At 33.8% G+C, this 27,646-nt stretch overlaps 4 protein-coding genes across 5 annotated transcripts in view; 1 reads left to right on the plus strand and 3 right to left on the minus strand.

Moving 5' to 3' along the window:
* Positions 1 to 41: 41 nt before the first annotated feature.
* LOC145730553 (uncharacterized) lies at positions 42 to 1,649 on the minus strand. Its single transcript, XM_081981807.1, has 5 exons — positions 1,268 to 1,649; positions 904 to 1,115; positions 729 to 852; positions 459 to 680; positions 42 to 398 (listed from the first exon to the last, which is right to left on the minus strand). The coding sequence occupies exons 1-5, from the start codon at positions 1,566 to 1,568 to the stop codon at positions 121 to 123; spliced, it is 1,137 nt and encodes a 378-aa protein (XP_081837933.1). The 5' UTR covers positions 1,569 to 1,649; the 3' UTR covers positions 42 to 120.
* A 722-nt stretch (positions 1,650 to 2,371) lies between these two features.
* LOC145730558 (uncharacterized) lies at positions 2,372 to 3,779 on the minus strand. The gene is made up of 5 exons (XM_081981813.1): positions 3,624 to 3,779; positions 3,030 to 3,195; positions 2,904 to 2,975; positions 2,672 to 2,847; positions 2,372 to 2,615 (listed from the first exon to the last, which is right to left on the minus strand). The coding sequence occupies exons 1-5, from the start codon at positions 3,720 to 3,722 to the stop codon at positions 2,430 to 2,432; spliced, it is 699 nt and encodes a 232-aa protein (XP_081837939.1). The 5' UTR covers positions 3,723 to 3,779; the 3' UTR covers positions 2,372 to 2,429.
* Positions 3,780 to 5,487: 1,708 nt separating this feature from the next.
* LOC145730548 (UDP-glycosyltransferase UGT5-like) lies at positions 5,488 to 7,877 on the minus strand. The gene is made up of 6 exons (XM_081981799.1): positions 7,643 to 7,877; positions 7,171 to 7,590; positions 6,915 to 7,119; positions 6,629 to 6,860; positions 6,358 to 6,577; positions 5,488 to 6,296 (listed from the first exon to the last, which is right to left on the minus strand). The coding sequence occupies exons 1-6, from the start codon at positions 7,831 to 7,833 to the stop codon at positions 6,017 to 6,019; spliced, it is 1,548 nt and encodes a 515-aa protein (XP_081837925.1). The 5' UTR covers positions 7,834 to 7,877; the 3' UTR covers positions 5,488 to 6,016.
* Positions 7,878 to 11,799: 3,922 nt separating this feature from the next.
* The window catches only part of spri (Src homology 2 domain-containing protein sprint), a 66,580-nt gene continuing 50,733 nt past the window's right edge, over positions 11,800 to 27,646 (plus strand). Inside the window, exons 1-2 of one of the 2 annotated variants that reach the window (XM_081981787.1) lie at positions 11,800 to 12,001; positions 13,527 to 14,225. In XM_081981787.1, coding sequence (XP_081837913.1) covers positions 13,579 to 14,225 — 647 coding nt within the window. In that variant the 5' untranslated portion in view covers positions 11,800 to 12,001; positions 13,527 to 13,578. Of the gene's footprint in view, positions 12,002 to 12,732; positions 12,887 to 13,526; positions 14,226 to 27,646 lie in introns of those variants that run through there. The other variant, XM_081981788.1, reaches the window with a different exon arrangement.

Here is a 27,646-nt window from a genome sequence, read left to right on the forward strand (position 1 = left end):
ATGATATTTAAATAATACTTTACAAGAAAAGGACAAATAAAAGCATTTTACCAATTTACTTTCACTATTTGGTTACTAGAGCGAAAAAATCACAGTAATTTTTCTAGAACTTCCCTGAAATCATACTGAATAATCGACGCATGTAATTCCATCTGGATGAAAGTTTACACAAGCACTGTCAACTTGACCGTAGATATCGACATTTTCCCATTCCCAATCTATACAGCCATCTATAGCACATACAACGTAGATTGGTACTGAAGTATTCCTAACCGTACCTTGGATATTGGAAAATTTAAGTCCAGTGATTGGTATGTTGCTTTTAGGTGTTGCTCCTGTTCCTGATACCGCTGTATTGGTGTAGTTCTGTTCGATTACTATGCCTTTGCTGTAACTACCTGTAAAAACCAAAGTACAAACTTGATAGTATAGTGTTATTCTGTTTGGTTGTTACTTACTTAATATATTGATGTTTCTATAAGTAATATTTGTTACTTGTCCACTTCCAGCGTCACTGTGAGTTTTAATATGTATGCCATCCATAGCATCAATTATGGTGGAGTTTTCAATAACAACGTTGGTCAAGGTGTTAAGTTCGGTGGTGGTGTTGCTAAATCCCACTGATAGGCTGAGTCCGTGACTTCCATGGCATAGCAAGTTGGTTACGTAAATATTCGATCCTATAAACATAATTTGGACAAAGTGTCAAAAGCCTCAAAGTTATTTACCTGAATTTATAGCCACACAATCATCCTGATTGTACACTGTAGAGTCTCTGATTATCACATTAGTTGAAACGTTCACACCAAAACCGTCGGTGTTGTGACCGGCGTGACCTGAAAGTGCTACATTCTAATAGAAGAATTAGATTGGGGTCAATGATAGTGTTTTTTAATGTATTACCTCTGCACCTGCAGCATTATCAATTAAAATATTAGCGAACGTCACATCGTGAGAGTTATTAATTGCTATGCCGTGCATGGGTGCGTGATGCAGTTTCAGATTCTTGAAAACAGATCCATTGCTAACTTGGATGATAATAAATTTTGGTTTTTTAGTTCCCCAACTTCCTAAACTATCCCAGTATAATTCTCCTTGGCCGTTTAGAATATGACCTTAAAGAATATAAATGTTAAAATGTCCAGTCAAGTTAGTTTTAGTTCTCAGTCAAAGCTTAAATTGTACACATTATTATATCTAATAAATTGTATGATTAAACAGCATTTCCTTGTGATTTGCAATAATAAGAAAAAAAAAGCTTATTTACCTTCTTCGCCTTGAATGGTAACACCATTTCCATAAACTCGTATCAAAGGTCCGGCCCAATTAACATAACCAAAGGTAACGTTTCCGGTAAAGGTTACTGTAGCTCCATCCAGCAAGTCCAAAAGCAACGTCTCTCCTGCAGGAACCTCAAGATCCCCAATTGTAATATTAAAGCAGGTGGCAGTGATATTTTCCACATCTTTGTAAGAAGTGATGGTGCACACTTCACTTACTGTCAAAACACTTTGACAGGCAGCTAAGACGGTTATTATTAGCCCTGATCTAACTGTAGTCAAGTTCATTTTTGAACCTCTACCGGAACCGACTGAAGCTACAGATACAAAGGTTCCTATCAGAGTGACATTGGTTTTGGTGCTTCATGAATATATTGTTAAAAACTAAACACTCAAAATTACGTTATGATCAGTTAAATCATTTAAGTGGGTAGACAAAAGTTATCGCTGAATTTTGTTTACAATGTAATCATATTTGCACTTAATAGACACAACCAGTTTAGTTAATACAGCTAAATTGACAGATTGGTCAACAAATTATGTAAAAATTGCTGACTACTTCCAAACAAATTGATTTTGTCCAGTTATATAATATTTATTAGAAGTGAAAAACTAGTGTTAATAAAAATAAACGTAATTTATTGTGACAGTGTAATTGCTAGTGTATAAATAGCTATTTATGTAACTAGTTACGAAAAGATCGATTTTGTGTAACGAATGAATTTGAATGAGTTACACAATAAGACATTTTCGAAACGTGTTGCATACATGATTTTTTCTAATTTTGACCAAAAAGCGGTAAAAACCATCTTTTAAAGTGATTTAACACAAATATTCACTTTCATAGCACCTTGTATAGAACAGTGACAACGACATGTTATGATCGATGTCGCCCATATGTTTCTACGAAAATGCATAAAAACAGGGAGTGATGAAATGAACTTTTCATAACTAGTTACATAAAGTGATACTTTATACTTTATGTAACTAGTTACTAGTTAGTTAACTAGTTACATTATTTATGTTATGTTACTTATGTTAACTAGTTACATAAAGTAAAACGTTTTGTCACTCTAATCAGTTTTGAAAAGTGTCACTTTATATGCCAAAATTAGAAAAAATAAATTAATCAGTTTTTAACACAAATGTTCAGTTTGTTTTCTTTGTTCGAACGTGAGGATTAGGTGGATACACATCAGAGGACAATACGGATCTTCTTCTTCGACCACTTAAAGTTCCCAAAGGTAAAAGAACAGGATTTTGGGAAGCTGCAGCTGCCACCCCCAGTATTGCCAACCCAGCTAGTGGAAGTAGTATTTTTTTGATTGTGGACATCTGAAACCAACACTGTTATAAAAATGTATGACTCAATCAAATAGAAATTTGCATACTTTAAAACCTCCTATACCCTGATCACCTCCACTAGGTCCTGATGGATAACGATCATCGTAATCAACTGGGTAATTATAGGAAGGACCGTAACCAGGTCCGCTAGGTCTTCTACCACCATATCCTCCACCACTGTGATGGTAGCCAATGTCTTGGTCATAGTACGACGGTCTTCGATCTGAAATTTAAGTTTTTATTTTGCTGATAGTCTAGTTTGATTTGTAGACTTATTACCATCTTCATAGTGGCCTCCTCCAGACAATCCAAATCCAGTACCCAACGAACCATATTTTCCTGAATCATATGCTAAAAATAAAGCTCAAATACAGATTTTTAGGTAAAACCAGAAGATTTTATTACCTCCATGTCCTGAAGGTGCACTGAATCCACCAATACCATATTGACGTTTGTCACCTAACAGTAAACCTCTCTTGAACGTTTTAGACTTGGCAGAATCTTCGTTTGATAATGCATCGTTTTTTATTTCTGTTGGTGTTACCCCACGTTTTTCTTCTTCGGTAAGTATCTTCAAAGGATAGAAAATTTATTAATTAAACAAAGTTTATTTGCATTGCCAAATGTGTTTTTATCTCTTAACTATAAGTATCAATTATTCCAAAGATCAGTGTACTTTACTCTTTGTCAACATCATTGAATGACATAATTTCAATATTTAAATTCGAATGTAGACATAGTTCCAAATATTTAAAGGATTTCTGTAAATGGTTTATCAGATGACGTTATTGTCTAAGGAATTATATAATTGATTGGTGGAATTTAATGAGCTTAATTTAAAAATATCTCGTGTGAGCACTAAATTAATATTTATATGAACTTTTTTAAGTTTGTCTTTTGTTCAAAATGCCTAAAACAACTAACACTGTATTATAGTTGTCAGAATAACTAAATAGTGGGTATTTGTTACATATTAATAGTAAAACATAATTAACTCACTTTTTCCTCTGGATACGCTGGTAACCCATCACAGAATGTGAAATATCCCAAAACTAGCAACACAACAGAAAAACCGTAAACAAAACTGATATTATTCATGTTTGTAGATTATGTCTGTAACATCTCTTCACCGACTTAACCAAAGTAATAACAAAATATTTTTCCATAATGATTTTATATGGCCTGGATGTGCAAATACATTTTGATAATGCAGTAATCAGTATTGTTCGTCTAAATTTGATGTTCGTTCTTCATAGGTGACATGTTTTCACTATTATGTTTGCCCAACCGACCGCAGTACCAAGGTTTCTTCAGTTGATTCATTTCTTTTCTTGCAATTTAATAATTTTATGATACGATATACAACTATTGTTAACACTTATCTACATCAAATTATAGAATTTCAGTGTCAACTAATACAGATCATAATGGGTTTTAAATTATCCTGCAATTTTTACACTCTTATGGACCGTTTTTTCACGGTGACATCTTTATTGTACAAATTTATGAGGAGGAAATTTGAATTTATGTGAAAAACAACACCCTTATTAAATAAATGGCGTATCGTATGCGCGAAAGATTATCCCTGAATAGAAGACAAAAAAATGGGGTGCTTGAAAGCCGAAAGTATTTTATATAAAGTGTGGAATCCTTGGGGAAGCTCACGTTACCTTTTGTGTTAAAGCCGTCACAATTGTGGCAAACACAATTTTACAACAAGTGTTATATGATAGCTATATTTTATAAGGGAGCAGAAAGATGTATTTTTGTCTATTTCAGGAGGTGGTTGAAATTTTTGTACAGAAAACATTACGCTTGGATTAAACGCAAATTGTCGAAATTTGCAAGAGGGGGTGGAACGACAAAAAAAGTATTTACGAAATTTCACGGGCCACATAACGCAGGAATTAGTAAAGTAAATCCGACGGGGCATCCGCATCCCATACATATTTTACGCAGTAATGATTTTCGCATGGACATTTTGATGGCCCCATAAAATGCACGGTATTTAGATTAAATGCACGCAGACCGCAAGTGGCGCCCATCGGGGCGTAATTACGTTGGGGGCGCAGCCTCCCCCACGCCTGAGGCTACACCAGGGTCCAAATAGGACACAAATGGGGTGATATGTGGCATAATATACATGAATCTCAAATAATATATCACGGCCTATAGCGATTCTATATTATGTAGTGAGCTTGTGGCTATACTAGGTATATGGATAATCGCTTTGGGGCTGCTGTAATTAGTGCTCTTCTATTGTCAAAATGCTATTAATTCTGGTAAGTAAAATTCCAGGGTTTGGAGAATAAATGGCAAATTCCTTTTCTATAAATTCCCAACGTTGTTATTGTGTCTGGCAACTAGGGTCGTATATAACAACTGCAAGATGTTACAAATGATTGATGAGAAGCAGAACAACTCCAAATAAACGTAATTTATCTTGTATAATTTGTTATATCCTGATTTAATTCCAAACGTCAACATTTATAAGTCATAATCTGAAAACGATTGAGATCTTGAGTTTGTACGATGCTTGACTGAAGACAGATTAGAGTTTTACCAAGCAAAAAGCCGTTTCATTCCTTCTCTGGAACGCAAAATTGTTTTGACCCTTTTCAACGTTTTCTGTATACCGCTGAAATTATCACATTAACCAGCTTAGAACGTGCTTATTACATATTTTCTCCCTCGCAGAATTTTAATGTTTATTTTATGTTTGAGCCCTTTAAACTCTAAAATGCGCCCTGCTGCTCGCAAATTACTGAAATTTGTGCGGTCGGTCATAACTTGCGAAAAGTGTCATTGCCGCAATATGCCGACCAATTAGGATGCACATGTCCAGCGTAATACACGAAGAGTGTAAAACTTAATATTTATATTTTGCAATTATACAAGCTCAGTATGGTACAGTATAAATATTTCTAGAAAGTATAACGTTAATAAAACTAACATAATCTATATTAATTATAGTCCCCTTCAAAGCAATAGTAACAAACATTCATTCAGTTTAACCGAATAAATAAGCGTGGCATCTATTGCGACACTTTTTTTCAAAAACAAATCCACTCCGCCAAGTCGTCTATATCAATTTAAAACAATTTTTGTATATGATGATTTATAGCAGGAAGCAACTTTATTTTACTGACAAGGGCCGTAGAAAACTGAGATAAATTGTCTACTACTCGGTAAGTATTTCAGTTGGTGCACAGCAATAATAATGGACCAGTCCAGTTTTATCAATCGTACCAATACATCATTGCGACGTATGTTTAACTAAATTATTCTTGCTTACAGTATCAGTTTTCTAAATGAAAATTATTAATAGGTGTAGAGATTGTTTTGCTTGAGATATCATAATTTAAGCATCTAGGATATACAGAATGTTATTACTAATGAGTTTTTGATTTGGACTTCTTACTTATACATTTTTTTAATATAGCCTGGATTGCCTTAACTACTACTATAAGTAATACTAGAGGTATTCCAAACAGAACCAAAATCACGTCTAAAAGATAATATTGATACCATGCTAATTGTTTAGCTGCAGACTGAAGTCTTGGAGCCCCTTTATGTCTTATAACATATTCCACCCAATACACTGCAGTATCCATAGCCGACAATGGTCTATCATTAAACTCTTCCGATACCTGTTTTGCCTTTGTAGAGTATCTGTAAATTAGTTATTTTAAGTTAAAAATTACAGTAAAATATAAGTTTTGACATAAAATACTTTGGATCGTTTAACAGTTTAGTCGCAGCAGTTAATAGAGATTCCTTAGATAATGTTTCAAAGTTAACCATAATACCGTATCCTGCTGCTTCGGCAAATTTAATATTAAGACTTTGGTCGGCAAAAATTGGAATACCCAAAACTGGTATTCCACAATAAACCGCTTCTTGTGTTCCCATCATTCCACCATGGGATACAAAAAGTTTCACTCTAGGATCACCTATAACATCCAAATTGTTATGTGTTTTATTTTAAGTAATTTAAGACTTACACAAAATGTCCTGCTGAGGAATCCAAGGTTCAAAATGTATATTATCAGGAACATCAATATGTTCTGGAAATCGTTCTCTGGAACCTTTCCAAATCACCTTAAAAGGCAATTCACTAAAGGCTCCTAACAATGCTCGAAGTTTATCTTCGGACAACGTTTCGATTACTAACACCGATCCCATAGTGAAACACACCACTCCCTTCTTGTCAGTGGTCAGAACTTTATCAAAATACTGCAACATTTCAAACTTACATATGATTTCAACTGCAATACCAACTTTACGTACCTCATTAACTTTATGAGATTTTTGTATATGCAAACCAGCAACCTCAACAACATTTGGCACTAACGGTCTGACGCTATTAACACTGAAATGAGTGTTAACTAATTGCAAACTAGTGTTGTACTGCAATACGTTTAAATCTGGAAGATTTTTACCAAAAAATTCTTTAGCCAAAACATTTGAAGGTTTGACGCTATAGTGCTCGTATCTGGAAAGATTTTTTCAATAGTACAGTTAACCAAATCATGCAGCACTTTACATCAGCTTAGATTGCACGAGTTGCACAGTGTTTACGATTCTTTCCAGTAAAGACATTTCGGCTAAATATCCGGAAAAATAGTTAGGGATATAAGAAGGATTGTCAGGAAGACCAAATCTTTCAGAGGCCCATGGTAAATTGGCACTGCTGGTCATAACTATAGAAGGAACTCCAAAGTGCCAAGCCCATCCTAACATGCAATCAGATCCAAAAAGTTCTGTTAAAACAACATCGTATTTCTTTTTGCTATTTTTTAATTCTTGTAATTGTGGGGTTTTAAAAGTGTCCTGGCATACATCTATGCCACAAGGACCAACCATCAATTTAGTAAAATCTGTTCCTACACTCTCAATTAATGTATCTACAGACATGTTGTTGGTGACAATCGGTGAACTACCCCTGATATTAATGTCAGTAAAACTGAAAAACGTTTAAAATTGGTAAAACATGTAAAACAGTAACATGTACTTACCCTTTAATGGGGGTTTTTAAAGGAAAATGATTGACCACATCCACATTGTGACCTCTTATAGCTAACTCCTTTACAAGGGGTTGAAACATCCGGTAGTGACTTAAACCTGGAAAAGTAAACACAGCCAAAATATTTGCTCCGAGACATGTTTGGATGAATGTGATAAGCAAGCAAATCAAAATGCATGTCATCGTGTAGATTACTTAACACTAAAACTCGAATTGAGATGGATAAATGCTTTTAGATTTGTGATTAAGTAGTATCGCGCATCGGCGCACCAGTTTTTACTTTGTATCATATTTTGTTCCTATCAAGGTTTATTATGATTACGAAAGTTTATATAACTCTTCTAGCATTTGTACTAAATCAAACGTCAGGTCAACAATATTTGAACACACAATTACAGGATATTTTTTTTGTGTCTAATGATAAGCTAGCTTTTTTATTATTATACAGCTATGATTACTTGTATTTTATGATATGGGATCATTTGATCACATGACATGGGACTTGGTGATAAATAACTATAAATATTTTATCATAATTCAACTTAACTAATTTAATAGTTTAACATGCTATATTAATTTCTTTTACATGTCCTGTAACCACATTTAAAATGTTTTTTTCATTTATGAAAGCATATTTTCCAATACACGGAATTGTCAACTTAAAAAAGCTGAGACCCTAAAGGGGCAACGGATTCGAAACTCAATTTCGTATTCAATCCTAGAGATTTGATGGGACTAGGAAAATTTCAAATTCAGTCTATTCCCATTTCAGTTTGTCTAAAAAAAAGCTGGAATTTAAATCGGCAGGGCTTTACATACATATTTATTAATAAAGATTTTTGGCTATACCTATCTGACTATCCATCCACTGCCGCCATTCATCTTCTCCCTTTCCCTTTCAAGATGGTTTTATCTTTGTTCTGGAGCAGAAGTCAAAAGCAGGAATTCCGACCCGTTAAGATTTATCTAAGATTTTTTTTTACTTTTTTGCCCATTAGGAACCCTGCCAAAGTCTCCCTTTGTACTCCCAGACAAAAAAGGTCCTTCTTGTACCTGTCTGATTCACAATTGTAAATAAAAATAATTAGTACTAGAGCATTCACCTATATGTCCATTACTTTACAAAGTGACAGTAACTCCGAGCATGCAGAAAGTAATTTATAATTTGAATCCTGTAAACTTCAAAAAGGGATGTCGAGATTGAACCGTCAGGAAGCGTGTACGCTCGAATCGTCATTATGCCCTTTCCACTCTAATGATTTCAGGTCCTTAAAGACGTAAACGCATTTGAAATACTTCCCACCCTCTCGCACCAACGATTTTCCTAATACCCTACGGGAGCTTTTATTTACTCCCCCTTTTTTAAAACTCACGATGACTACCAGTAAAGAGTGTGCACTACAAATCACGTGAAACTGGACGAAACAGAAAATAACGTAAAACCACAAAAAAAGTGCGGTATTCAATGTCGATCCCTTGTGTCCAGCAACAAAATTGATTCTCGGAACGTGCGATATCCAGACTGGACCTTCGGGATAAATATGCCGTTGATGTTACGGTCACGGGAGCGTAACACGTCTCTTAGGAATTAGTTCGGTCTGGCAAAGTTTGAATATCTTGGGACCAACAGGTTTTAAAATACACATTGTCTAGATGAGGAATGGTTATCTAGTTATTTAACTTGATGGAAGTGATAGTTATTAACGTACCAGTATGTTGATGATACACTTCTCCAGTGCTAAGACACAATCGAAATTTCCAAGGGTTGCTTTTTGTCAAATAATGTCAATATTTCTTCTTGTATAAACCATATTTTTGAATGTCAACCAAGAATCAATATTTTTGTAAAAAATCACGCTTTCTCTTCATTTTTTAATATCACAAACAAGAATATTATTTGTGTTCCAGTTGTGATAAAAGTTGATACTTTTCTGAATTCAAATCAATACTTTATATCAAATAGATGATTATACTTGCAAAACAAGTGCAGAAATTAAATGCAACTTTCACATCATTAAAATTTAGAATCGTTTAATGAGCTACCCACACGTCTACATGCAAGTGTTGTTTTTTTTTAATTTGTACTTTCAGTTTACAGGCAAACGTTTAAAGATTATTGAAGTTTCTGGTAGGAATATAATAATAACTACAAAAATGTGGACCTTACATTTTTTTACTCAATAATATAAATATAGACGTTTTGTCAGAATTTTTCTCCGTCGAGTCCAAATTGAGCTATTGAAGATGGAACAGTAAAACGAAAATATCCGGAAATAGAGCCCCGATTTCTGGAATAGGCTGCTGAACAGCATTTCATTGTAGCGCTCCGGAAACCTATCGAATAAATCATCGAAAATGGCGACGACGTCCGAACCAGGCCTAATACTGATGGCCTAAAATCGTCTCAGACATTTTACTGTTATATTGTTGCGAAAACGTATTTGCATAGGCACTAGGAAGTCTCGTAAAAGACGTTTCCTACATTTTAAGTGACTACGGCTTGTCACTTGCCAAAAACCTACTTTTCGGATACGCAACGCACAGAATAGTGTGTCGTCGTCATTTGCTTAACACACGCATTCAAATATTAATGAGATTGTGCATACAAAGGAGGTTATGTCAGTCTTAGGTAAAGTGGATTTAGAGATTGTAGTTTCGCAAATTAACTCGAGCATAATATCTTGAGCAGATGCATTTCTAGTCGGTCACGATCTGATGATCACAATTACAAGGACAGACAAAAAACTAATCCGGAAGTGACAATGACCGCTTCATTGGTCAGGTATACGCTATGTCCGACTTGTATTAAATAATTATAATACTTGGAGCCTAGATAAGTAACTAGTCTCACTCGAACTTCCGATTTGACAACAACTTGGTAATATAGTTTTGAGAAGTGTAATAGTTTTCAGTTATTCTAGTGAATTTCATGGACGAGGTCAGTATGTCATTCTGTATTAAAAATGCGATGAATGTATCATATCAATCTTAAATTATTTATTTGTTATTTATTGATGTTTCAGTCAATTTTTACTAGACGTACAATAACTTGTTTTTAAAGCAATAATCACTTTTAGAAGTGTTATTTTCTAAGCACAAAACATACAGTTTGTTCAGTTTTACCAAGTCTTTCATCCACTCACCAGTCTAAGTTACATATTTCTATAATTTCCATAATTCATATATATTTCCAGGCCTGTTTAACACCTTAAGCAATTAATTTCAGGATACGATAATGCTATTCACGAATTACTTACCCGACCTATCCCATTTCGTGATTTAAATAATAAACACCTTATTAAATTACATGGTTTCAGACAAGTTTAATTAATCAAACAATCCTTGTAAGGAATTGGTTGGGTTTAGTTTATTATACGAATGTTTGCATCTGTTTACCCTTTAAAACGATTCAAATGTTGAAAATTTATTAAAAAGTGGGAAGAAATCTAGAACACTCAGCAAAAAAATGATTGATCCCTTCTCCCATCATCATTAAACATGTGTTATATCAGTTATTAAATAATACACGGCTATAATATGCGTTATGTAACATTAAAGTGTTGTTTATGACCAATTAGCTAATACTGAATGCTTTCTTCTGTTTGCGTGCAATAAAATTAAATCACCGTATATAGCGGATTTCACTTCCGATACTCATACTTTGGTAGTATTAATTCATATCACCAGAGTTCATATGGCTCGTAAAATATTAAGAAGTAGTAATCGTAAAAGAATATCTTGAATAAATAAATCTCTTATCTAGTATTGACAGGTCTTATCAATTTGATGTGTTTATGATGTCTTGGACAGTAGATTAACACATTAACCGCTATCTAAGACTTCGTTAACTTTTATCATAGCTATTAATATAAATAATGAATAGTAGTGGTTAAAGTAATTGGGTTTTAACGCCTCCTATTTGGATGATCTATCACCAAACTATTGAATAGTCCCTGGTATACAACGTTGGATTACTTTCAAGAATTTGCATCACTCCAAGTTGCTCCTTATCTCATCACACATAACCGTCCTGTTATCGCATCATTGCCATTCCGTATAACGTTCTCTCCGTTTTTATAGGTTTTCCTTGTCTAGTTTTACCGATAATAAACAATCACAACTGAAAGCAATCAAGGACCAGTCAGTTTACGTTTATTAATTCGCCGGGCACCTTTCGAACCAACGACTTTAAATGGTACTTTACGGAAACGAAGGCACCGCATATAACTTATTAATGCATGCTGTGAGAGTGATTTAAAGTTTCCAGTGGGTTGATTTGTGCATTAAAGCCGGAATCTGAGTGACGGTTACTGGTTCAACAGAATGTAAATTTCAGTGATCATTGATATAGGTAAGACATTTCTTAGAAAAATATGTATTTTGTAATTAGTTATTCTGGAAGAGTACTAGAATGATAAATACCGAAAACTGAATTAATTGATTATAATCTAAGTAAAGAAAAAAATCTACAAGGAAAGCAAAATCTCATGCAATTTTACTCTCATAGGAATTTTATTTTTAGATTTGTAGGAGATTGTTGAATATCTCATACAGATCTAAATTTTATTGACTGATATGAAATTTACATTGTAGTTCCAGCTATTGTGACAAAATGCACAGTTCTTTATGACTCTAAAAAAGTTAATACTGACCTATGACTAAACATTGTATTTCCCACAGATTTCTCTCATTAAAATTATCAACCAGCTCAGCATATTACAGGATCAACTTAAACCATATACACTCAGACTCTCAGTGTTATTATTCTTTTGATAAACAACAATATTCAATGGCCACATCCTGATGCGGTCTGTACCTACCGCAGTATGTATGCATTGTTCTTTGTTTTATATCACATAGACTTTAATCATTTCAACGAAACAAATGCATTTCAAAACTACGAAAGCGCAACCATAACGACAACAAAATGCGTAAATGGCGTGGCATCTATTACCAAGAAAGCGATAACCGAGGAACGTGAATCATTAACAAACGAGAAAAATCGGCGTTAAGTAAAAACGTTCTTCTGTGTAGACTTAGAATATGGTGGTGCGTGCCAATTCAAACCAATTCATGATCATCATGAGGCGATCGTCGTTAAGTGAATCATTTAAATCCCATTAAGGTTCAGTTTATGTGTACTGCGGGCAAGTTACGGTCAGTCGTTACTTCGGACGAAATTCGTAAAGTGTTCCAAAGACCGGTTTGTGACGATTTCAAAAAAGAGGACTGCCAGGTAATTTAATTAAATGTGCGATTTTTACTCCGTCATCTAACTTATGCATAATTATTATGAGTAATCAGTTTTAAGAAAACCAAACGCAACTGCAACATTATCGTTTCAAGTTTGTTAACGTAGTAGTAAATTGTGATAAGAAAACTCATTAAAAACTGGCTTTGCAGGCAAATAACAATAGCTAATTAGCGGTTTGGAATTTTTAATTTTCTGCTTTGATAATTTCTAGCAATGTAGTGCCCATAAGTTTTTGCCGAAACGTGATCGAATAGAACAAAAACAAAATCAAAAGGAAAAACGTTAATAACAAACCTTGGATAGATTGTAGGAAGTGATAGCCCAATATTGCCGTTATTAAATTACTTTTACTGATATCTGTACCGAATCACAGGTCCATTAATGCCACTCCTTTTGTATAAGAAAAGGCAATTTCATATTTGTTCAGACAACTTAATTTAAGATTATGCTTAACCTGTGATATCTATAAAGTTTTTGTTTTTTTGCCTCTAAATATCATCCTGTAGGGTTTCAAATAGTTTAGTACATGTGATTTTGTAATAACTAGAAATGCTTGGCAATACATACACACCTAAAATGTATCAAAATTAGACATAAACTTAACCTAATTTATTTTTTTCAGATCACCTGACAATCAACCTACTCAAACTGAGGATGTAGATACTTTCCAGAAAATGGGAGACATTCCACCAAGTCCATCAAGTTTCAAAAGTGCTTTAAGTTTCTTCAGCAGTCTGGATCGTTCATCTCCCAGTCCTCTAATTCCTAGAAAGAGCGCTAGCAATTTTGAGGTCAATCTAAAACTGATTATCGACAGTAAAACTGTTGCCAGAACCACTTACGGTGTACATCAGGAAAAAACTTACATTCGTCAACAACAGTTGATACCTCGTGCCAGACTGGCCAAGAAACCTGAAGGAACTGGCCAGAGAGCTAGAAGTAGCTGTGAAAGAGATTATTGTCGAGAGTCAGAACCACCAAAAGTACCACCAAGACCTTCAGTGCTAAAACTGCAAACAAATTGGGGTTTGGCACCAAAGTCTAATAAAAGTTCCAGTGAGGAAACACCCTTACTAACCACAGAATTGCTCACACCGGATGAAGAAGCTAAACAAATACTAGAAGCGTTTAATAAGGAAATAACTCCTTATAATCAGTTCGAAGTGCCAGTGGACGCGTTAGAAAGTGAATTTTTCAAAGAGACTCTTTCGATAGCAAATTCTAGTGTGGATTTGAGTGAAGTGAAGCCCAGTTCAAGAGTGTGTTCGTACATTTCTAGGAGTTCAATCAGTTCATACGGATTACCTGACAATAAAGAAAGGTAAGACTTGCATTTCCCAACAGAGCCTTTTAATATTCTTTTTAAGTTGAGCAGAAAATCCTTTCGGGTCGTAAAACCTAAAATGGCCATTAATTTTTCACAAACAGGGTTGTTCTACAGAAGCCCCATTGTGCTTTATAAAAAGTCTTATCCGAATTTTAGGGACGCATTTCGTAGGCCGTAAAGCACCTGAGTACCCCCCATTATGGAAATTTTGATTATTAATAGTTAAATAGGCGTAAAAGCGAAATATCTTATGCAGATTTCAACAGTAAACGTTTTCATTGTGTTATTTTGGCGGTTAGAAAGAAGGTGATTTGTATTTAAATTAAAAACGAACAGATGTACCAAAATGCTTTTTATAAAGTGAAAAATTATTCGCAGCCATCTGGCTGTTATTTTTATGCTTGCTTAAGTAATGGAACAAAGCCATCTAATTAGAATTAACGACTGGAATACTGAAAAAGTCTCTGTACAGATATGCGTGTCTAAGAACTTGACCTCTTAAGGCTTTGACCTAACTACTTAAAGCTGATTATATTACATTCCACTGTCTATAAGTCGAATACTATGCTTAGTTTTGGCTAAGTATTGAATTGTGTGGTGAAATTACACAAAACACTTTTAATTCTACGTCAAAGAATAATTCTAGTTTGCTATATATCCTAATCATTCGTTAAAGAAATACAGGATGAACGTGCTATTCCTAATGTTGAATGAAAATTGATTTCCATTGTTTGCTTTGTCAGAGTATAGGTATTGGAGATCATCGCGTAATGCATTGTTCATGCAGTTTTAATAAGTTTACCAGAAATAGCAAAACACATCAAGTAATGTTACTGAAAGTTCTACTTCTATTACTAATAATAATCCAACTGAGTTGTATAATAGCAGTAATGTAACACTATTCGTAGCCTCAACAAGCAAGAAAACAGATACGCCATTTATTTTTAATAATTTTATTGTAATATCATCACAATACTAATAATTAGATAACACGTTTTAGTACATTGTTAGTTTTTCTTTAATAGCATAATACCTATGACTATTACAATATGATATTAATACGTAATACTACAAAAAAATACTCTAAATTATATGAGTTGCGAAAACAGGACTTTGCACTTGGGTAACTTTGATCGTAGGTAAAGTATAGTACGTCACACGTGGTGTAAAGTATTTTACGTACACACTTTTTTACACTTCTTACAGCACTAGTTACGTAATATACTGTTATCATCACAAATTGTTACATTGTCTAAATATGATTAATCAACTGGTTTATGCTAAACACCACACAACACAACTTGTTCAAGATTATCGAGTAGTTCTATGCCCTGGAGCTGACTTAAATAGGTGAGCATTTCAAACAATACCATCATGATGATCCAGTAGTAAACCAGATAGCTGAAGTTTACTATAAACCACGTAAAAGTTGATGCTGAAGGATCGTAGACATCTAACGCCTCACAAACTTGTGAATAAACACCATCCATTGTTGTGCTTGTCTTACTTATTTTCTGCTGTACTGACAATAAGTAATAGAAAAGCACTGAACTGATATACTTCTCGGAGTTAACTTTTCTACTAACCAAAATCAACTTGATGTACTCAACTGTCTGGCTGTGAAATGGTACTGTGGCGAAAACGGACTGGAGAACCAATGGGTCAACTTTAATAGGTAGTCAAGACTTAGGTAGAATATCTTTAGGGGTTCAATACTGTCATAAAAGTACAGTTACTTAAAAGGAAAGGTACAGGTACAGGCGATAGTGTCCCAATTCAATCCCCGTTAGAATTCTATTGTCATTTGGAATACAACTTTGTCACGTATAGTTTAATGCATATTGTTGGAATATTTGAATCATCAACACCTGAGAATCAACTGTAAATGTAAATACTTTATCCCTATTTGGGATGGTTTAGAAAATATGAATAATATGTCAAATACTAATAATAAGTCCTTTGACTAAAGATACGTGTATGAAAAACAAACTGAAATTGTCATCTGTTCTATCCTTTAATCTCTCATAACATCTTAGGGCCCACCATCGTCAATGTGTTTATTACCATTTCTAGTTAGATCTGTTAGGAGTGCTGTCACTCTAGTCAGAAAATTGACTTGATAGATCAATTTCACGTAAAACATTGAGCAGGTCTGGAGTAAGTAAATTTATAAAAATACATTTTGAGAACAGGTCACATGAATAATTCTTTTCATACTCGAGTTTTTGAAATATGAAAAAATATTTATGGTAAATTTTCCAAAATTCAAATTTCATCTCTTAAAGTCAAATCAAAATCTTCCTTCTTTTCCTTAGAAAACAGTGACCAAAACTTTTTGTGATTAATAAAGTGAAACATTTTGTCAGCAACATCTGAAGCATAAAATATTTAAAAGCATAAAGTTGCCCCATTTCCCTCACTTTCCACTTCATTCCAGAGACAAAGTTTCTGGAACCTAATTGAACTTTTCTGCGTGTACTTCCTTCAAAATAATTTTCCAACACTCTGCGGGCTATCAGCTTGGGGCGTGCGACAAAACATCTGTTAAATTTCCCTAAAACGTTTCCAATGTTTCATTCAGGTCTTCGAATCGATTTCAGCAAGTTGTGTGCCGACAGAGTATAAGGGGTACATGTTCAATTTGTTTTATCAAACTATTGAAATTCAGCTCGAAAACGACAAATTAATCAAAAATTCCTATAGAAACTGGAAACGGGCTATTGCCGCGCAAAAATCCCCGGCATGAATAAGACAAACGAGCCGCGTCGTAATAGTTGCACGAGTATTTCGCCTTTTGCTAAATTTATGGAATTAATATCCGGCTACGTGCGACGAGAGCTAAAATGGGGGCTCAATGGGGGACACAATTAGTTTCAGGTATTAATCATTATATGCGAGACAATGGTACGCGAGGTTCGAGGGGACCCCCATCCTCGGTCATCTGTTTACAACCGATAAAGTGTGATTTATTATGCAAAAGTTTAATCTCTAAAATATGCGAATGGAGAATTCAGTGCGATGAAATTTTTTTCTAAATTATGCTCCCCAATATTCAGTTTTTATTTTTGAGCCAATAAGTTATTAATTTGATTGTGTGACAATATCCAAAATTTATCAGTATTATTGTACATACAGTTACTAAGGGGGTTACAATTGCAGAACAAATTTTATCTGTTTACGATAGAGTTTATTATCGTATACTTACAAGTAAAAATATTTTTTTATGATTATCAAAACTCGTGTAATCCAAGCACTTTTTATAAAACTTTGCTAATACTGATATGTATATTAAAAAGATTCATTACAGACAAATAAATATACAAAAATTAAACAGTTTGAGGGATGAAAGATCTCAAATCCTATTTTTAGTTTTAAATAACTAATAGTACCTACTTCACGAATCCTTTTTAGCGAGTAATAAATTTTCCCAAGTTTCAAACTGTAATGCTGACCATTTTAATAATGCAGGATAAAGTTAAACACTTGATGTAAAGTTTCCGGTATGAAAAGTGCCCGAACAATTTACTACATTTACCCCAGCATGGGGTAACTTTCTTGAAAACTTGTATAACTAGGAAGGAAAGCTGTGATTTCTAGTTGGATTTTACCTCAAATTAGTTTTCCTAACCAACAGAGTCGCAGCAAAAGGTATATTTATACCATAGGACCTTAAATTATGGCGATTTAGCGAAATTGGAGTTCAAATAAAAAAAGTTACAACCGTGGGTCAAAAGTGCAATTTTGGCAAATTTTTATTTTGCTCTCTAAGGGTTCCAATGCACAGCAGAAGGTATATTTATACCAAAGGACCTTAAATTAAGTAAAATAACCACTTTGAACCATTCGAAAATTGAAAAATGGCATTTTTTGTAAATATTGTCAAATTTTTTTCTTGCTCCAAAAGGTTTCCAATGCACAATAAAGGACACTAATATACCAAAGAACCCTAAATTAGGTGAAATAAGCTAAAAAAAAAACACTTTCAAATTTTCCATTTTTCAAAATAATTTAGATTAGAGGTATTAGAGGTGTTCTTTAACTACTTTTTGAGATACAGTATCTCAGTAACATGAAGAGCTAGAGAGGCAAGTTATGATACTTGACTACTTTTTAACTAATTTAAAAGAAGTGGTAGTTGTATTATCAATTGCCTTATATCATATTTTCCCCCAAATGACATTACTACAGTCCCCATGGCCCATTAGAGTGTCATTTTTCAGTTAGTCAATTACTTAATACCCTCTCTGTTGATGGCACAATGGCTTGTCACTGTTATGAACGACCTTAATAAGTTTGAGAGAGCCGCAAAGTTTTCCAAGAATCAGTCGATTTTATTTGTATAATAATCCCTGAATTTCCTACGTAGATAAGTTTTTTTTAAGTTATTCTCGGAATAGTAAATACAATTTGTCGTGTACATTGTCGATTAAACAAATATACGCCCTTCTTATTTACTTTACCTCTTCTTAATGGCTTTCGACTCCCAGTAAGTTGGTTGGTTTCGAATTTCCATTACTCAAAGCAAACTTCTCGACTGTGAAGTGTTGATGTCTATTTTATTTGTTCTACGTGTTTTACTTTAATTTTTAATTTAAAAAAACGCACAAAAATTGAGTTAAAAAATTAGTCTTTCTTATTTGAATTTCCAATAAGACTGAAGCCCGCTTGGATATCAATTTAAATAATCTAAAAAGCAAATAGAACAATACACCAAACTCGACAGAACAAGAAACTCCTTTCGTACAATCGTACACCCTTTCCAGTTTATGAAATTCTCTGGCTTAATTGTTTCTCCGCGGGTTTGAAACTGGAAACTTTTGATCGCCTTAGGGACTGTATAAAGTAACGTCAACTAAGAATGCAACTGAAATTAATTTTCGAGACGTATTCTTGTTTAAGCTGCTTCTTGGGATTCTACTCCAGAAATGGGCGAAACGGTTTAGTACACAATGGCGTCAGCGGCTAACCGTGTTTATTCATTAATACCATTTTGACGTGAAACGTCTTAATCTCTTTGGCGTAAACGGTGTGGGAACTAATAATAGAATGGATTATGTAAGAAACATTTTTACGAATGTAATCTCGTTTGAAGGGAAAAACATAAAATGTTATACGCCCAATTTTTCCCCAAGTTGACTTAACGAGGTTTTAAATTATACGAAACCACCAGGCTTTGTCCAGCAAACCATCGTAAGGGCGTTTGACGTATAACGAGCCATCTGCAGCGCACTGAATGTCCCGCATACTCAAAACGGTTATTGCAAGAAAGGAAAAATAAGTGTAATATAATTTTGGTGAAATCACCCTCTATGTTTTTATGATCCAACCAAAATTAGGGGTCTTACATGGAAAAGTTTCTCTAAAAACTACCTTCTTAGCTTTAGAAAACCATTTAGCCTAAATTGGTTTTATGTGCATTTTTACAACCCTACGTTGTAGACTTCTAATTTGTTTGAATATCCAAAATACATAAGGAAAATTAATTATGTTAAACTAGTTCCCTAAACCTTAATAAAGACCGGATTGGGTTTGTGTTTACAGTGGATAGTAGCTTGTGGTTTTGCAATGAGGGTTATAAACTTCAATATTTGTTCTCTGGTCCTATTGCAAAGGGCAGTTTAGAAATCCTTTCTAACCAGAAACACCGCTTTTGGTAACTAACTCTTATTTGTTAAAGAAGTAACATAAAAATCACTATGAAGAGGACTAACAATGGAGTTATTAACGCAATCAGAGAAATTAGAAGTAAAAACACAATGTATTAATGGAATAAGTAATTTTCCATTTCTACATTGTGTTTTCACTTTTTTTTTTGTGAATTACTCTGTTTATAAATCTGTCATGATTTTTGCAACGGACTTAAAAACCGAATATCTGGGGAATAATAAAATATTCCAGAAAAAATGTTGAAAACTTCTTAACAGTACTAATACTAAATAATTACTTGATTTTTTTAAATTTGTGAGGATACCAGATGGGTGGCTATTAAATATGTTCTTGCCTAGCAAAAAAAAAAATAAAAGACTCTTTTACTGTAATAAGTAATTCGAATTAATCACATGCCTTATATGTAAGTTCATTATGGTAAGTTGGTAAAATGTTTAAAATTTCAAGTTATTCAAGTTTTGCTGTCTATTTATTAGCATTTTCTTAATTTCTCCTAAAATTCCGTAAATTCTTCTGCTATTAAAAATAAATTCTTGAAAATTTTACTTAATAAAAGTTACAACAAAACTAAAATAAGCACACATTTTTTGACCTAATTAAATTAACTTAAAACACTATAATTCTAACCTAAATTAAACTTTTCGGTTTGGCTATCATCTTTTTATAGTTAAAACGTGTGTTCTGGTGGGAATTTTCATTCGTGCCACCAAGTTAAAATTATAGCTCGACATCGAATCGAAAAATTATCGGGGGTTTGTGCAGGCTGTGACAAATATTAACCAGATACCGTTAATTATTCGGAAAATCCAAAAACGTTAACGTTAATTACTCAGCATAACGTAACAGTAGCAGAATTTCAAATGAATGCACGCGATATTTAAAAGCTGGACGCGTTTACTCCCAAATTGCTTGCCGTTATTAGAGGTCGTATATTTGAAAAAGTACGTGACTTTTTACGTTTATTTGCAAATGCAGAAACGCAGCTAAACTGTGCTTTAGGGTTACAAATTTTAGCTGTCCAGTAGGAATTTTATGTACGTATATCGCGTGAGGAAAGTGATATTTTATGGAATGCAGAAGTCTTGCATGAGTTTAAATTGGGTGGATTAAGTAACAACGAAAAAAAGCCGGCAATTTGTAAGTTTCAGGCGCGAATAATTACTCGAAAGACTAACGTCCCCCTTGCGGAACTTAAAATTTCACGCAATTTAACACTGTCGTCTCATTATTTGTAAGGAAACACCTGAGAAATAAGTGCGCCATAACTTAGGCGAGCACGTCAAAAGATATATTTTTGCCGCAAGACCCTTACATCATAATCTCTAGCTATAATTTTTCGCTGATCCTCTGCTGTGGTATTTCTAATTCGGCCGAGGGTGTGATATTTCATCCCTCGACTGGTGACAGGCCACCCTATCCGTAGGCCCTTCAACAGCCTTGTTTTGCAAATCCCCTAGATTAATCTTAAGGGGAGTTTAAACAACTCACGCCATCCATGTTACCCGATACAATCGCTAGCTTAAGATTTCCTCATCAAAGCTTTTATTCTAATTCAATCTCTTGAAAAGAATCTTTTACATTTTTAACAACTATTTTTACTTGTTTACTTCATTCATAAGTAACACCCTTGCTTGTAGTTAAAGCTTTCTTGGAAACATCGTAATTTTTTGTTATGAAGAAAAATCCGTCGAAATTAAACGATTCAAGCATCGTCAAACCTCCATCTAAGCTCGTTCATCCAGGAAGAAAGCACTGCTGTGCCAAAGCCGCATCGGGGGGTCCGCATTGTTTTGCAAAAAATATCGCTCTATAAAACATACACCGTGGGCTATATTAAATTCTTCAAAAGCCTTCTCTAAACGGCGCGAGGTATAAAGCAGATAATATACGTCTTTCGCTTGGTTTCTTTATGAGACCCGCTCCCGTGGAGGCCTTGCACTTAGTGGAGTCGTTTTTTGTCTGTGGAGCACCCTAAATGCCGTCATTGCATATTTCAGGCAATTATTTTTTATGTGCAACGCCGCCGCCAGGGTAATGAAGCTTTTAAAAGGCTTTCGAAAATTGAATTCAAGTGGCTATTTATCAACTTGAGGTAAAAGGAAAAAGTTGAAAATACTACCACTTAAACACCATGTTTTAGAGGGAAAAGTGTTATACTTCAAAACACTACTTTTTGTATTGTAATAATAATTGGGAAATTATATTTTTTTTATTTGTTTAACTCAATATTTGCGCACTCTGTATTCCAACTATTTGGGTTACAGGAAAAGGTTTTGCTTGTCATTTTTGAAATGGGTTATGACTAAAGAATTGACTGCTCGTAAAATTGGCAACCTTCTTTTTTTATAAAACTTCCACACACTGTATTTCCTGAAAGACGCATTTCCGGGATAGAGTTTATAGAGCAAACTGGAATTATTTTTGAAGGTAGAATACGTGGTTAAAAAACCTAAATATATCTCAGTTAATAATAATGCAATTTTCTTTAAATTATGGTGGTGATTGTATGTCAGAAAAATGAAGTATTTGGCACATTAAACATTTTTGTTTACCATTGGCGTGAGGTGTTGAACGAAAAGGGGTTTTTTTTCCGAAAAAACATATTAGGGCCAATTTTAGTTAACTTTTTCTACCAGATTTAGAGTCAGCATCCCCAAAAACCCCTTTGTCCATATTTTAAAGTCTTATAACCTAACTGTAATAAATAACCTAAATTATAATTTAGGTATCACAAATAAAAATAAATTTGTAAAGTAGACTGAATTTTGTGTGAAAATCAGGAGATTTTAAAAATATTGACTAAGGGGTCCTAAATCTGGTAGAAAAAGTTAACTAAAATTGGCCCTAATATTTATTTCTGAAAAATAAACCCTTTTCATTTTTTAAATGGCACCCCCAATTTTTTATTGCAGATTCAGATTCTGCGGCTAAAAACACGTGGAATTTGTTTAAAACATTTTTTACAAAAAAAAAAACTTTTTTATTTATTTTTTTTATTAATTTTTTTTTCTTTTTTTTTTTTGAAATTTATTACAAGTATGTATCCCTAGCAACGACGGTTTTTTAAGCAGATTTTACTAAAAATTTAATTAAAAAATGTAAATTAAATTTTGTCGTTTATAGCGCGATCTATCGTTAATACAAAAAAATGTTTTAAACAAATTCCACGTGTTTTTCGCCGCAGAATCTGAATCTGCAATAAAAAATTGGGGGTGCCATTTAAATAATCAAAGTTATCCCCCTTCCCCCCCACATGGAGGGGCAGAGGAACACAAATTTTGTCATCAATGTATTTCCCCCGCGGAATAATACAACTTTGATACTAAACATTTTTTCGAAAAGTGCTTATTTTTCGAGATATTGAGATGTCTCAAGTTAAATGTTACACCCGGTACAATCACCACCATAATAAACACTGCATACAGTGCGTTTTTTTTAACGCGCAACATAGGATTTTACGTGTTAAATTTTTAAGCCCATGTTAGACCATTTTATTTTGGAACTGCAAGTCTATAACTTGACTGGTGTGTCTTTAGTACCCTGAAGCTTAAGTAAGTCTACCAATTTGGTCTAAAAAGTGATTAAAAACTGGAAAAAAATCATTTTTTTTCGAAAAGATTTTATCGTTCCATACACCCTGTATGCATTGTTGTTCCTTGTTGTTTTTATACTGGCAGGGCAGGTAGCAGGTAAAGTGACATATTTTGACTGCATCACGACCCGACATCTTTTGAACGTCAAAAGGGCATTTTATGATTGTTTGGAATACTGTTTGGCTTCAAACGGAGGTCACTTTGAACAATTCACTTATAAAAATGCTTCTTTTGTTCTTAACTTTCTTGATATAAAGTTAATGATCACCCTGTTATACTTTCTACGCCAAATTTTACCTGCTACCTGCCGTGCCAGTATCAAAAACAACAAAGAACAACAATGCATACAGGGAGTATGAAACGATAAAACCTTTTCGAAAAAAGATGATTTTTTGCAAGCTTTTTAACACTTTTTAGGCCGAATTGGTAAACTTACTTAAGCTTCAGGGTACGAAATAGCCACCCGTCAAGTTTTATACTTGTAGTTCCAAAATAACATGGTCTAACATGGGCTTAAAAATTTAACACGTGAAATCCTATGTTGCGCGTTAAAAAAAACGCACTGTATATATGGTGTCCAAAAAGTCTGGAATATTGCACATATCGCGAAAACAGCTCTTTACAGCATACTCTACAACCTGGTGCGTATTCTTGAAACGAGGGAAGGGAGTTATCAAGAGAAAGGCCTGTAGAATGTGACAGAAAACTGTTATTGTCAGCTTCTTCTGTCACATTCCATCAACACTTCTCCTGAAATTTCCGTTCCCTGCTTTTAATAATTAGGCCCCTGGGGGTAGTGCATTTAGTGTGGGTGTGACTGAGATTGAAAAGGAATTTTAATTAGAGTTTTCTTGTCAGATTTTTGAGAAATTTTAGTTAATGTTCAACTGAAAAATTATAAATTCTATTAGACCTAAGTTTATATATAAATTTAAATCTGTATATTGTGTTGACGTGTGCAAACAAATGTATTAACTTTGTAAAGCATGTAATATATTGATTTGATTTAAGTATAGTGACAGTTGTAGTGACTAGAACAGCCTAGACAGAGAAGATTATTTATCAACAAAAATTTATTTTGCAATAAAACCGTAATATATCAAAGTTAAGTGTTTAACACACATACATTTCCTGGATATCATAAAAAGAACAGATTGTTCCCTAAATCACCTGATCGCGTGCAAGACTAGAAAAACACTATAATAAAGTTTGTTATTTGTTTGCGTGAACGAAGACGGAAATTGTTTTCTCTCCGATATTGGAACCACCTCTGTAATACTTTTTTTGGTTGATGGGATTATAACCATCATATTTACGGTTATTGGCTATTGGAAACTGAATTTACAGCTTGTTAGTCGTGGTGGAAAGCTTATTTCGTATAAATTTGTTCTCCTCCAGACAAATGACCGGGAAAAAAACAGCCGAAAGATACACACTTTAGCCAAATGGCGCCTTCGAAGACAAATGTTACATTCCCCCTATAAACAAAAAGGCAATAGTCCATCAGCCTAGTGTCGATGGTGCGGTTAAGCACAACATTTTCTTTGCTTATCTTTTGTCTGAACACCTGCTGCTTTCACGAGCTTTTTTTTGTCTAAGATAAGTGTATCCAAGGATCCGTAAATTTCTTCTAAACTTTATTAATGTTAAGTGCTATCCATCCAACAATTTCTTTTCCTTCAAACTTGTATGAGAAATTCTCAAAAAAATAGTCACTAAAATCCTAATTTTGGACAGTCAATTAATCAAAAACTGTTGTTAGCAGTTTAACAACAAAAACATAAAATAACCAAGCATAGCATCGTTCAACTTTCAGGTGCAATGAACCGAATGACACATCTGTTCAATTTAGTATTTGTATAATATAAAGGCTTATCATTAATATAAATCTCATGCCATCAATACCTTACCATTAATACTCAATAATTGTGTGCTTTTACCTTTTATTATATCACGAACCCACTTCACATGCCGCCTGTATACTATGCAATTCGATGAATGGAACATAAAATTCACTGTTAATTATTCCGTACTACTCCACATGCCTTAAAAATATTCCAACAATAGTTCCTTTAAAGGTTAGCTGAAAACAACAAACAGCAAAAGTTTCAGCAATATCCATAATGAATTGGCACAGCTAAACATAAAAAGCAATTTGTCCCAATTCTTTCAAAACTTGCTGGCTCTGGGGGGTAGCTAAGGAAGGAAAAAGAAACTAATTCCAGAAATAATTTAGCCGAATGTCAACAACAGACAGTGCTCAATTTCAAGTGTTTGTTCCAGTTAACACAATCAAAACTTTACAACTGGAGAAGGGTCTTTTAGACGTTTCTCTACGACTCGTGACATTATTTAACTTCCCTTGGGAGTAATATAAACGCCTAATCTACATAGGACTTTAAAGCCATAAATAAAGTGCGGAAAAAAATGGGAAAATTCTGCGACCACTTTAAGTTGAAGGCGTCATAAATATTGTTCCTTTTTCATCTAAGTGGCGGTGATGTTTTTCGAGTATGTGTTGGTCATAAATAGTAGCTTTTTAAACGTGTTACTGAGTTTTCTAATAAACAGTAACCGTTCATCCCTAATTAACCGACAGTTGTCATTAAGGTTAAGGTTGGAATAAGAAAGAAGGGTATTTTGGTGGAAGTATTAACCTGAAATGATGATAATGAGAGTGATCCAAATAATCACCCAAAGTTTTGCCTTATTTTAATTTATTTCGTTTCTAAAGAGTGGTTTGTAAATTAAAACATTCCGAGGATCTTGATGCTAAAATCAACTCTGGACCTGAATTATGAAATAACTAGTGATGGGTAAATTAGCAGTAAAGGAAATATTTTGCTTTACCAGGAAAATTTGACCAGCCCTGGCTGTACCAAATGTTGTAGTGTTTTTTCAGTACATTGGATAGGAAATTTAATGAGGATTCGAAAAATGTGCTTAAAACAGTAATTTTCTAACTCCAAGTGGGTTTTACAGACACAGTTACACAGGGTTGTCACTTCAAAAATTGATACCACTTTTCTCCCTGCCTGTGCCAAATTTTGAAGTATTTTTTTAGTATATTGGATAATGATTTCTCAGGTTATTGGATAAGAAATTTAATGAGGATTTCAAAAATGTGCTTAAAACAGTCATTTTCTAATTCCAAGTGGGTTTTACAGACGATTTTGTCTCTAACTGTGTTTCTGTCACTTCAAAAATTGACACCATTTTTCTCCCAGCCTGTGCCAAGTTTTGAAGTATTTTTTTTGTATATTGGTTAGAAAAATTAATGAAGATTCCAAAAATGTGCTTTAAACAGTCATTTTCTCACTTCAAATAGGTTTTACAGGCGATTTCGTCCCTGACTGTCCTGTCAAACTGTGTTTCGATGAATTCAAACTTTGACAGCGCTTTTATCGCTGACTGTACCAAATTTTGTTGTGTTTCTCAGGTTATTGGATAGGAAATTTAATAAGGATTCCATAAATGTGCTTAAAACAGTCATTTTCTCACTCCAAGTGGGTTTGAAAAGCAATTTTGTCTCTGACTGTCAAACTGTGCTCAAAAGTTGCAAAATCAAGTGTTTAGAAAAGTTTTTTTAAAGTATTCGATACAAAACGTGTTTCTGAGATTTATGACAGTAGTCACGTGACTGCCTAGCTAAATTATGGTTAGCTTTTTTCCAATTTGACGGTAAATTTACGACCATCATTAAAAATAACCATTTTTGCTAGTACTGGGTATTGAAAATTATTTGTAGGTGTTTTCCTGAAAATATGTAATCCTACTGTACTTTGGCACAAAATATTCAGTATTATTCAAATGTCATGTTTCCATTTCCGACTTTGCTAGACATTTAAATTGCGCATAATAAAAACAAACTATATACAATGAAACACTTAAGTGTAAATTTATTTTATTAGTTCCGCAACATAAAACGTCGCAATATTCCGGGACTGCAGGATATTCATAGACGATGCGACTATTCAGCACCATAAAACCATTTAAAACGAAACTCCGTTCCTTTTACAGGTTATACGGCATTTATTCGTTTTAAGAAGTAAATAAATATACAAACAAATTTATGTAGGTGTGTTGGTTTAGAGATATGCAACGTACAAATCAGTAAACGAAACACACATCTGGCGGTTTCTGGAAGCTTTTAAC

This window comes from Ips typographus, linkage group LG6, assembly GCF_016097725.1.
Source record: "Ips typographus isolate SLU linkage group LG6, UJ_Ityp_2.0, whole genome shotgun sequence".
Taxonomy (NCBI): Eukaryota; Metazoa; Arthropoda; class Insecta; order Coleoptera; family Curculionidae; genus Ips; species Ips typographus.

Bases quoted from the DNA above. Each gene is read 5' to 3' on its own strand.
- LOC145730558 (XM_081981813.1), bottom strand. From the start codon at position 3,722: ATGAATAATATCAGTTTTGTTTACGGTTTTTCTGTTGTGTTGCTAGTT. The intron at 2,976-3,029 runs GTAATAAAATCT...CTTTATTTTTAG, and splicing joins TGCACCTTCAGGACATGGAG to CATATGATTCAGGAAAATAT. The intron at 2,616-2,671 runs GTATGCAAATTT...TGTTGGTTTCAG, and splicing joins AGGGTATAGGAGGTTTTAAA to ATGTCCACAATCAAAAAAAT.
- LOC145730548 (XM_081981799.1), bottom strand. From the start codon at position 7,833: ATGACATGCATTTTGATTTGCTTGCTTATCACATTCATCCAAACATGT. The intron at 7,120-7,170 runs GTAAAGTGCTGC...AAATCTTTCCAG, and splicing joins CTCGTGCAATCTAAGCTGAT to ATACGAGCACTATAGCGTCA. The intron at 6,297-6,357 runs GTATTTTATGTC...ACTAATTTACAG, and splicing joins AAACTGTTAAACGATCCAAA to ATACTCTACAAAGGCAAAAC.
- LOC145730553 (XM_081981807.1), bottom strand. From the start codon at position 1,568: ATGAACTTGACTACAGTTAGATCAGGGCTAATAATAACCGTCTTAGCT. The intron at 853-903 runs GTAATACATTAA...TTCTTCTATTAG, and splicing joins ATAATGCTGCAGGTGCAGAG to AATGTAGCACTTTCAGGTCA. The intron at 399-458 runs GTAAGTAACAAC...TGGTTTTTACAG, and splicing joins TAGAAACATCAATATATTAA to GTAGTTACAGCAAAGGCATA.